Below are 12,210 nucleotides of genomic sequence, written 5' to 3' on the forward strand. Positions count from 1 at the left end.
CACCGATTCACTGCTTTTTATTTATTTTCAAAATTTAAAAAATACTAAAAAAATCACGATCTCCATTCTCCATGGTGTTCTTGCACATAGAAATATCGCCAGATCTCAAGTCCTCTAATTTCACCATCATCACCTAAACAAATGATTTAAAACAATCTTTGTTCACATTAAATTTAAAAGTAATCTTTTCCCAAAGATCAAAGAAAAACTTTTAAATCCCTTAAAAAAATTTCTTGTTCATATGAAAAAATATTAAAAAAGAAAGTAAAATTTCATATTTGATAGACGATTTTTTTCATACCACAAAAACAAAGAGACAGAGAAAAATAACAGAGAAAGAAACTTTCAATTTAGCATATATTGAAAACAACAGAAAGAAAAATTCAAATGAAAAGATGAAAAAAAAAAAAAGAGTTCAACATACATACAAGAAAAAGAATAAAACTTTAAAAAGATTAAACTAAAAATGGTGGAAGAAAACACCAACAGATTAAACTAAAGAGTGAGATTAAAAAGATGGTAACAAAGGAAAAATAAGAGAATGGAGATTGAAGATTTGAGATTTGAAAGAAGATACAGTGGGATGAGAATGAGAGTTTATATTAGAGAATCAATCTATTAGCCATGAAAATTATGATATGATGAAGAGAACACGGAATGAGAACTGAGATTGGAGAGAAAGTGGGAAAAGATTGAAGTGGTGAAGTGGCAGCTGATGTATTAGGGTTAATGGAGTTTTGTTGGTTCTTGTTTTAGTAAATTATTTAAAAGTAGTTGTTTTGCCAAATTAATCATCAAGCAAAGCATAAGTGGAATGGTTAGTGTGTTAGACTTGCTAGCAAAAGATCTTGAGTTAGACTCTTGACTCCAGCAAAAGGGGTTTTGTTTTTGCTAAACAAAAAAGAAACTAAAAACATGAAAACTGGGAATCACCGGTTCAACGGGTTTTATTAGTTTTTATGAATTTGACTGATCTTGACCGATTTTCTGTTACTTCCGACTCTAGCATGGAACCAGACCGGAGTCTTGGCCAATTCGCAATTCAATCGATCGAACATGTTGGTTCGGTCCAATTCTGAAAACGCTGCCTAAAGGTGCACAAACATTGAAACATGTGGGCATTCTATGTCCATTACCACTTATAAGCGACCAAACATCGAAACATGTGGGCATATACTTGACATCTCCATACTTGGCATGTGCAACTTCCTTTGGTAGTTGCTACTAGACAAATACCATGGAAGAAGAACATTTTCTCAATTGCAAACTCACTGCTTTATCAATAGAAAACGAAAAAAACGTATCATGGGGTTTTGGATTTTGGATCCAGGACAGAACATTTACACCAAGACGAAGACATTCTTTGAGTCGAGACGTCCAGATCTTGCCATCTGCTTCCCCTAACAAAAGCCTATTCTGTAACGACAAATGATTTTCGGTAACATGGTCAGACATGTCATGACTCGAACTTCATTTCGGTAACATGATTTGGGTTGCAAATGTTTTAATCATCTATTGGTCAATCGAACTTCATTTCAGCCAAATGGACAAAAAATTTACAGCATGGAACTTAGAGGGATGATTCTCTGAATTAAAAAAAGGCTTAATTTCATTTAAGTCCTCTAAAACAGTTCAAAATCTAATTTTACTCCGTCAATCCAAGCCTTCCACAGTAGCACTAAAAGCAGCAATCCAGTCATTTTCACCTTAAAAGAAATCTCAATTTGGCCGTGCAACGTAAGAAACTTGTTTTTTTTTTTTTTTGAAGGAAGAAACTTGTTTCAACTTGGAAAATCAAACACTCTTTCGTTGTAATCAATAAATTTAGTTGCTAAATATGAAAGAAGGGATATAACCGAAAAAGCAGAATATCAAGAAAAGTCATTTATACGTTACTAAATATGAATGGATTTAACAGAAAAAAGGAGAAAATTATAGGTCTTTCCAGATCTAGTCCTTTCAATTGTAACTTATGTAAGTGCTTTTTCTAGTTTTCCGTGACTTGAAAGCAGACCAACTTAAGTAGTTTCATCAATTAGAAAAACGTGCATTTAGGTGAAATCATTAAAATTGTGCACCTTTATCATTATATCACTAGGACAGAGAAACTTATATCCCTGTTGATTTTCTTCATTTTATGGTTAGGTCATTCTATAGTTACTTGACAATTATTGACTTATATTAAAAAATTTATTTAAGACCAAATTGGAAAAGCTTTCCCAATTCAGAGGACAAAATTAGATATTTTCAAATTGAAGTGCCAAATTAGAATTTTAAACTATTTTGAAGGACCAAATTAAGAATTTCCTAATTTTGAGGCCATGACTTTCCCTTCCGCGCACGCTACGAAATTTTCGCACACAATCTTAAAAGGCAAGGAATCTTTTAGTAGAAGGGCAAAAAATTCCTACTGATTTTCTTAATTTTGCAATTAGATCATTCTATAGTTAGCTGAAAAACATTAACGTCAACTAAAATAAATATTCAAGACCGAATTGGAATAGCTTTCTTAGTTTAGAGGAAAAAATTAGATATTTTCAATATGGAGTACCAAATTGATATTTTAAACAACTTTGGAGGACCAAATTGTCAATTTCCTAATTTTCTGCTTAGCACACGCTATGATTTTTCACACGCAATCTTGAAAGGCAACGAACTTTTAGTAGAAGGACAGAAATATTCCTATTGATTTTCCTAATTTTGCAATTAGATCATTCCATAGTTTTTTTTTTATTTTTTTAATAGGGGAAAGTGGGACTTAAGAAATGAGTAATTTTGCAATTAGATCATTCTATAGTTTTAGTAGGGGTAATGTGGGATTTAAGAAATGAAGAGGGGGCATGAAAATTTGAACCTAGGGCATTTAATTCCTAAGATTTCAACCTTAATTACTAGATCAAAACTTCCTCAACATATCATTTTATAGTTAGTTAAAAATTATTGACTTCAACTAAAATAAGTATTCAAGACCAAATTGTGATAGCTTTCTTATTTTAGAGGACAAAAATAGACAATTTCAATTTGAAGGACTAAATTAAATTTTAAACTACTTTGGAGGAACAAATTGAAAATTTCATAATATTCGGGCCAAAAATTTCCCCCACGAGCACATCGGTATGATTTTTCACACGCAACCTGCTCTAGAAAGATCCTCAAAGGCCAATAAGCCTTAGTTACTTGTTCCACATCACCATGAAAACTTCTCCCAGACAGCTCGCAATAACAGTGTCTGATTATTGATCCAGGTTCTTAGTGGCATAGAAACTTAGTTTTGGCATCTGATGCTCTTATGAAAGCATGTAAAAGCTAATAATAGTTTTAGAACTAAGTAAGTACTTTTATTGAACAAATTACACTATAAATATGAGAGATTATAATTTATTTTCAAGATTTATTTGTAAAGGTCATGATCTAATGTTTTTTTTTTTTACAAAAAAGAGTTTTAATTGATGTGAAATATGTATTTAAAAAAAGGTACTACTTATTTCAAATTTTCATTGATTTTGAATTCTTTTGATTTTTTCCTTTTTCTTATATTATCTTTGCATGTTTATTTCTTGGCAAGAGACTTTTTATTTGAGAAAAAATGTTTATTGAGTCTTAGACAAATATGTAAAATTTAAATTTAAATTAGTATAAATCATTTTAAAAAATAAATGATGAGTAGGATGAAACGAGTACCTGTTGATTCGACCATCTCTTAGCAAGTATTCGATAACCGAATACCCGCTGACATGTAAGGATCTAAGGTCAGAAAATGATTAATGTGCGATGTATAGAACTAATCAACCAAATGTGCGAATCAACCAAATGGTGCACAACGCGAGTATCCGATTCGTGCCCACCCTTACATTTACCAATACAATAACAATGAAAAGCCAGACATGTTTGTAAACCAGACATGTCTTCAGCTGTTACTTTGATTTAAGCTTAAACAAGTGCACAATCACAAAAGAAACATAATCTTCCGAAAACAAAAGAAAAGGTGGTGAAGTTGGGGGAAGTTCCTCCATCACGCCGTAGCGGAGCCAATAATGGACTGGGGGGCAGTCAACCCCAAATTCCGAAGTCTTTCTTTCAGCCCTGAAAAAGTTTTGAAAATTTTAAGCAAAAGTCCTTAGGCCAGATCAAGATTTTGCCAAAATTTTATTGCCCCCGCCCCCACCTAAGCTTCTCCTTTTAGACAAAATTGAGCTCTTACTCATCTTTCAATATTTTTGACCTAGCTTCATATGTATGACATGACATGTAATACCTAATTCTGAATGGTTTACATAACTACAGAGGGAGCCATTTCATGACAGGAATCAAATATCTTCTCCACTAATCCAAGGGTGAAATGTATCTTTGTAGCATTTGAGGAATCAAAATATGCCGCACACACATTTTGCTTCACCAAATTATGTACCCCTAAGATTAAAGATACACAGAACTTTGTTAACACTGCTCACACTTTTCCTCATGAATGAGCTCATGCCAATCATTACATCCAACCTATATAATAGGTTGACCCCTAAGCCATATTCGTTAGATGACCAAAATAAAGGGCAAAATTATCTGAATTTTCCTATCAATGTATAATACCTTAAGAGAGCTTTCCCAATTCCCATGTACTGTCACACGCACGCTTGCCCCATACCAACTCGCTAATTATGAAACTTTCTATTTGTCAGCAATCACTTGAACAAGTGTTTTGCCATGACCGTTATTGCAATCCCTTTGCATGTCATTACCATCTTCATTCTGCAAAAGAAAGCAAAAGAAAACTAAATGCGGTAGCCAAACTAACAATCATATAGGGTATTCGAAGTTTATCAACAACAATTAAGCGATAAATGGTGTTTAATGAATAAAAGTTACCAAACAAACTTAATCAATTCATATCTTATGTTAACAAACCTTTTCCTTCCAATCAAGTTGCGTACTTTATTCTGTACACAAACTACAACAGTTTAACATTTTAAGTAAGACGTGCACTTGCATGAGTCCATCATCTTTGCATCCCTTTTATTAGTTCAGGGGGGAGGACCGATCTCTTATCAAATGCAAAATGACTAACTCCGATTGTGCATGTCACCATGTTCTCGCATTTTTTACTGCCCTACTTGAATGAATTGCATCATTCACTGTTTGCATGCTTGGCCATAAGAAAGTCAAGGAGCCAACTCAAATGTGAAGGTGTAGGAACATATTATTCCCAAATACGAGAACATTTTTCTATATAATTGATTGGCATTAAAAAAATGAGAAAGATTGAAAATGTAAAACCAGGGGGACAAAATTGCGTAAATTTTCTCCAGCGAGAAGCACAAAGTGCATAAATTCCAAGACTAAAATAGTTGGAAGATATATATAGCATTTAAACCTCGTGCATCAACTACAGATTAACAACAGTAAAAGATCCTCCACTTGAAGCCTCACAAAAAATAGGTATATAAATGCTTTTTTCCCAGGGGCAATCCCTATATTTTGATAATGACTATTTTAAAAAAAATTTAATCGTAATATGTTTCACACACTCAGACATCCCTACATAGAGAAGACCCATCAGATCACAAAAACAGGTAGGTAGCAAGCAAATTCACCTTGAGTGTCTCTCCAATGGAGAAGCAGAGTCCATATATTACAGGCTTTATTTGCCCCACCACAACAATCTTTGTTTGGGTGACACTTCATTTAGCACTAATAATGGGAAGAAAACAAACACTAGTTCTAATCCTTCCAAGATTACTAAATAAGATGAAAATTTGGATCATCCACCCGGTAAAGGCATTTTTGTTACCTACTAGCTTGATTCAGATATGCCAACATTTCATTTAAGGGTACGAGGGTTAAGACCAAGAAAATGCAAAAAATCAACATAAAATTTTTGATTCTTTAATGAGAAATTTAAGCACTGTGACTACGTATGCAATTCAAAAATCACTAAACACTTGAATCAGACGACGACGACAAAAACCATTCAAATAGGCTAACAAAATACAACTGTATAAAAAGTGCAGAACTACAGTATTGAGATGCAAAGGCAAGATAATGAATATACCCTTCTAGTGAGGCCTTGAGCTGACATGAACTCATAGAACTTGCGCATCAGCATTTCTTCCTCTACCTACAATGAACATCATCATTTAGCATCTCAAATTATTTTCAAACCAGGGAGCTAAATCAACATACCACTAGCAAATTAAAATTTAAGTGAAATAACATAAGTAGAAATAATTTTGAAGATGATAGATCCAATTCATGTTTGAGGTGTAATGGTCCATACATTTCGGAGGAAGCGTGTATGAGATCTTTCATGGACCAATTTAACTATGGTCCATGGTCACAATCGTCCTTTGCTCTTTTCCCTCCTCCCCTGCCCCCACCCCGGCCCATGCTCATCCAAGTCAAGGGGGCATGGCCGAGGTAATAGCAATCCAAATGTTACACTAAAATGCATAAAAATCCACATATACAACATAGATATCCTTCATTTTAGAAGCCTTCCCTTCTTTATTTGATAAATACAGCTATTGCGCTAACCCTTCTTAATTTAATTAATTCAGACCCTGTCTAAGAAGGAAAAAGGACAGAGAAAAGATTCCTACAGTAGTCATCAAAAAGTTTGAAAACTCTCGTGCATTAACATAAGAAACCACAAAACGGAGATCAAGATGAAAAAGGTAGACCTGGAGTTTATGCAGTTCATCCAGCATTGACCTGTGGGCATCAGTAAGGAGCTCATTCTGCTTATCCAAATGCCTACAGAAAAATTGAATTAGACAGCATATCATTGAGCCAATAAACCTGTGCAACACAAACTCTAATAACAAGGAGAGACAACTTTTTATTAGTTTGTGAGTGATTTAGTATGCTTTGTGATAAAAAACCATCAAGCTTTTAGCAGGAATTACCTTAGCATTTCTCCAGCATATCTAGGGTCCATTCCCTTAAAATATTCAATTGAGAGGTGTATGGATTTGCACAAACCTCACTAGCTCCAAGGAGAAACCTGAATGTTCAAAAGAGAATCTTAGTTTAAAAGATTTAATAAGCTTTCAATAGAGAAATGAAATGCAAAACCAAATGTACGAAAAGTTGTCAAGTATTCCAGTGACAGAAAAGTTCTATAGCCTCTATTGACAGCGGGGAATGAGAAGCAACTTCAAGCTTCCATCATCCACAAATGACCATATCAAGACAGGGAAATCTTCGTAAAAATCAATAGGACTAAGACTAAACCTTAATTGCTTATCCTCCAGCCCCACAGATAGATTCAAGATACATCATTCATATTTGAATCATATGTGTAATGCTTGAGCCTAAAGACTGACCTTTGCAATGATCATTACTGTGTCAGAATCAGCAGATGGTTGTCGCAGACATAAGCCCAAAACAAAGTTTTGACCACAAAAGGACATTAGTAGACTAGTAGAGGGGAGACCATCCAACCACTAAAATTGTAGGTTCAAGGCAGCCTACACAAAACATAAGTCTAGTGATATTCTGTCACGACTTCATAAAATACCGGAAGGAAGCTTTACCCCTACACATTCACCATGAGCAAAGTTCATTCTACTCAGTTCGTTTCCCACATTTGATTGCCAAGGACGAACACTCAATTATCTGGACAAACGATTTATCCACCTTTTAAACATTAAAGCATCCGATTCTCTTTCTGGTAAACTTTTTTCTTTCTTTTCTATTTTCCTTACAGATGCAAGTGCCACAAGGCTCAATATTGACTCGAACCTTATCCTAACTGCAAAGTTCCATATTGTCCTACAAGAATTGCTAGCACCAAATGAATTAGTAGATGTAGTAAAGGAAAACACTTAACTTAGGTGGAGCAAAGCAAATCATGAAAATATTTTGCTACATATTCTCTTCTAGTATAATTACTTTGTTTATCTGAATTCTTCATAAGCAACTTTAATGACAATTCTTGTTAGTATTTTGATTTCGTAGCACAGAGCCGTCGAATTCTTGTTTCATATAAGAGGGAGAACCATCATCATACTGCATCAATAGCTGTTGGATAATAATATCACAAGGACAATTGTTAGGAAAAAAATATAAACTGAAAAAAGAAATTAATTGTTAATCAAACACAAGACTGCGGAAAATTGGAATTGCATAATCAGAGCAAACCCAAAACAACAAACAGCAGAGAAGTCAATTTCTAAAACACAAATTAAAAATCTGGAAAATAGCACCTAACCCATTGAAGCGTATGTATATACAAAACAAGAAGACAGAGTTTTTTTTTTTTTAGTATAATTTTTAATTTTGAAATAAAAGACCTGGGTTCTCTAGTGACGGTATTGAAACCAAGGAGTCTGGTGGCCAAGAAAATTCACAATGAGAAGAAGCTCATGTAAGCTGCCAGAGCGATTTACAATTAGTGCTAGATTCCGCTGTGAAGAAGGGTAAAGGAAAGGGTACGCGTGCTGCCAAAAGTCCACGTCGGCCATAATTTTTTTTTTTTTTTTTAGGTTGGCTGACACAAATTAAAAAATAATTTAAAAAAGAGATTTTTTAGCTAAATCACCAAACCCTAGGATATTTGGTCGCTAAATTAATTATTGATTGTTAGTTTTTAAATAATAAACTATTTTGTTTATGTTTGAAACAATTTTTCCTCTTTCTAGAGCAAACAAACGTTTAAGATATATTTTTTTTTCTACGTTTGAAAAATTGTGAAAGAATTTTTTTTAATTTCATATGAAAAAAAAAATTAGAATTGTTTGGCTTTATTCAACTTATATTTTATGTTGCTAATTACATTGGTAACGAATGAAAAATTTTAGAATAAATGTCTATAAGCTAGCATTAATCACATATTATGATTGGAGTATTTTGATAACACAAAAAAGTCAAAATCTCACATAAACATGCAAATAAATTACCATAAACATGTTGTGTCCTACAAATTAATTTAAGGCAACTAAGTCAAATTTATGGAGATTGTATTTCATAGATGACTATATCAAATATGGAAAAAAAAACATTTTATAATATCTAAAAAGTTTGAATTTTGTGACAAAAATAATATAGTTTACCATCATATTCATAAACCTATCAACTAGAGATTGAAAAATAATAATTTATCATATAGTTAGCTATCTAGATTTCAATTATTTGATTGAATTTAGTAAACAGATTTTCTTACGTCCCATTGTGAGCCCTAGTGTAAATATCGTTAGGATTGAATACCACAATGGATCTTCTATCTCATTCTTTGTGTCACTTTCTGTTTCACTTTTTTATTATATTACTATTTTTTTCATAAATATCATATTTTAATTCTCTTTTGTTTTCTTAAAATCTAATAACTATTAATTGAGTAAAAAATAAATACAACAGTCTCAAAAAACTTTTTATGTATTACTTAGTCAATACTTGTTGCATTTTAAGGAAACAAAAGAGAATTAAAATACGGTATGTATGAAGAAAATATAAAAATATAATAAAAATGAGACAAATAGTATAATAGAGAAGAAGACAAAATATCCGTTGCTGTCGAATATTAAGTGGGTTGATTTGAGTACAATTCAAGCTCTCCATTTTAACATTTTCCAAAATTTCAACCTTTTAAGATGGTTATACACTTTACAATTGTAGTTTGGTACACCGGGCTAATTAATGTGAATTGAATCAAAAAAAGGCATTACAATTCGAGGTAACAAGGCCTAAGAATTGCAACAGATTTACTAACTTTACCAAGCGAGTTTATTCATGTACTTGGGCATAAAGTAACTGAGTTAGACGCACACACAACACAGCCTTCTGTGTCCCAGTCCAATTATATTTATGAGTAGTAGTACTAGAAATGATCTGGCTGTGCCAATGCGCAATTTTTTTGTGTAAAAAATATTGAAAAATTCCCTATAACTCTCATTTTTAAAATTAATAGAACAAGGAAGATCGTAATTGTCACCATGTTGAGAAACCATGGGTTTGTTTGGATTGTAAGTTATTTGGGATATTTTTTAGGTTACTTTTTAAGATCGCATAAATATGAAATAGGCGTTTGGATAGTAAGTAAATCGTGTAAATTAGCATTTGGACAGGTGCTCATTATTGAATTTAAGCAGGTGACTTTGACTTTTCAAATTTTGACTTTGACTTCGAAAATTTTGACACAGTACTATGTTTACGCTAAACCAATTGCATACTTAATACACAAACGGTACAGATTAATTTAGAAGTTGGAAATCGAGGGCATTTTAAGTACACTCTACACATGGGAAAATAAATTTTAGGGACATTTACAATCCTTTGTAATGCGATGAACACCTAACGGCGGCGTCGCCCCCGTGCTGCGTACATTTGAGTCGCTATGTAGTCTCGTTTAGCTTTCCATTCTGCCAGCTCTGCAGGAGATACATTTAATGCGAACGGTTGAGGTACTAGCCCGCCTATTTCTGGCTCTTCATTTAAGTGCACGTCTTCTGATTCAAACCGTTGAAAATGGGCATCTTCTGGTTGGTGCATCCTTAAAAAGTTGTGCAACGCACAACAAGCAATGACTATACTGATTTGAGTGCTCATATAGAAATTATCTACCGGACCCTTTAACCATTTGAATCTTTTCTTAAGCACACCGAATGTGCGCTCAATGACATTGCGAAGTTGCGAATGTCGAGTATTGAACAAGGTCTTTGCCGGAGATTCGGACCCCACGTTCTTATACGGGGGCATGAAACCAGGAGCATTCCTGTATGCCGCATCAACTAAGTAGTACTGGCCTAATTGACAAAGTTATTCTAATTAATAAACGCGATAAAAAATAAGAGTTGTGGTAATAAAGCGTAGCACATGCTTGACTTGAAATATTGGACCCATCACTTACCAGGTTGCGGCAGTGGAAAATCGGACGGATATGCTAATGCTGAGTCCAACACTCGCGCATCGTGTGCACTTCCCTCCCATCCAGCATACACATAGATGAAGCGCATGTCATGGTCACAAACTGCCATAACATTCTGTGATTGCCACCCGTGCCGATTTGTATATGCCATTTGCTCGCCTGTCGGAGGACAAGCTGAGATGTGGGTGCCATTCATCGCTCCCACGGCATCCTAATATGTGTAAAAAATATGTAATCAACTTTCTAGAATCGTCTTACGTTAGAGTCACCAAAAATCAGATGTTCTTTCCACATTACCTTGAACCATGGATAAAAATTAGTTGAGTTTGCAATTCGTGGATGAACTGCAGTCTGGTCACTCGGTCGTATTATTTCAGTTGCAAATAGACACAGGCCTCGGAGCACCTTTTTTATATTTCGATTAATCGTCTCGATGGATCGATCAAAAATAGTCCCCAACACACGGTGCGTATGCTTGTGGCTGACCAACATTAAAGTCATAGCAAGCGCCTCCTGTATGGGCACGCGTTGTTGGTAATTGTGTGGAACGTACTGTCTCTCGACAAGGATATTGGACAGTAGCAAGAAATTATCAACCGTGATACGCATGTTGTCTATTGAGCGTCTATGATGGCCGTAGAGTACGCGTTCCACCCACTGCCTATCTGTGAATGAACCATCATGTTGCAGAAGTGGTTGATTATTATCCACGTGTGCAAGTGACGGATGCATTAACATTAACGAGGCACTCATAAGAATTAAGGCCTCATCTTCCTCATCTTGCCTCATGCGGTCCGCATTGCATCCTCTAGCACCATGGCGGTTGTTCCAGGCCATGATAAGAGTATAGATCTGTATATATTTTTACATAAGCGTGTTCGTATGTGTATAACCAATTCCATAAATGTGTTAATACACGTGTTAATGGAAATGTCAGGAATCTAGACAATTTTATGGCTTTAAATGTATTTATGTAATTGGTCAGACATGTCCCATTAGAGTCTTCATCATTCTCTCAAACCAATTACGAAAACTAGCACATGCTTTATGAAGTATAAATTAGCAATATGACTTTTAAATAGAATACTTAGCAATATGACTTTTATAGCACGTATTTGACAATATGACTTTTAATATAAATATATTGTAATCTACTATTTTTGTATATTATTATAAAGGGTAAAAAACAAAAAAGCCCCCTGTGATAAGTCTAATACACAGAAAAGCCCCCTATGGTTTCAAAATATACAATACGACACCTCATACTTTGAACTAAATTATAAAGGTGACGGAATCCGTTAAACTTAACGGAAATGACTTATTGGAACCTAAAAATTTTTTTTTATGACAAGTTT

The 12,210-nt window shown here is 34.1% G+C and overlaps 1 protein-coding gene across 1 annotated transcript; it reads right to left on the reverse strand.

Moving 5' to 3' along the window:
- Positions 1-10,281: 10,281 nt before the first annotated feature.
- Positions 10,282-11,692, reverse strand: LOC113769452 (putative nuclease HARBI1). Its single transcript, XM_027313897.1, has 3 exons — positions 11,153-11,692; positions 10,838-11,066; positions 10,282-10,733 (listed from the first exon to the last, which is right to left on the reverse strand). Exons 1-3 carry the CDS (start codon positions 11,690-11,692, stop codon positions 10,282-10,284), a joined length of 1,221 nt encoding a protein of 406 aa, XP_027169698.1.
- Between the last annotated feature and the right edge of the window lie 518 nt (positions 11,693-12,210).

The sequence above is a fragment of the Coffea eugenioides genome, chromosome 4 (genome assembly GCF_003713205.1).
Source record: "Coffea eugenioides isolate CCC68of chromosome 4, Ceug_1.0, whole genome shotgun sequence".
NCBI lineage: Eukaryota > Viridiplantae > Streptophyta > Magnoliopsida > Gentianales > Rubiaceae > Coffea > Coffea eugenioides.

Excerpts from the sequence above, each read along its gene's own strand:
- LOC113769452 (XM_027313897.1), bottom strand. The coding sequence starts at position 11,692 with ATGGCCTGGAACAACCGCCATGGTGCTAGAGGATGCAATGCGGACCGC. Across the intron at positions 11,067-11,152 it reads ATTTTTATCCATGGTTCAAG|GATGCCGTGGGAGCGATGAA; the intron begins GTAATGTGGAAA and ends TACACATATTAG. Across the intron at positions 10,734-10,837 it reads TTTTCCACTGCCGCAACCTG|GCCAGTACTACTTAGTTGAT; the intron begins GTAAGTGATGGG and ends TTTGTCAATTAG.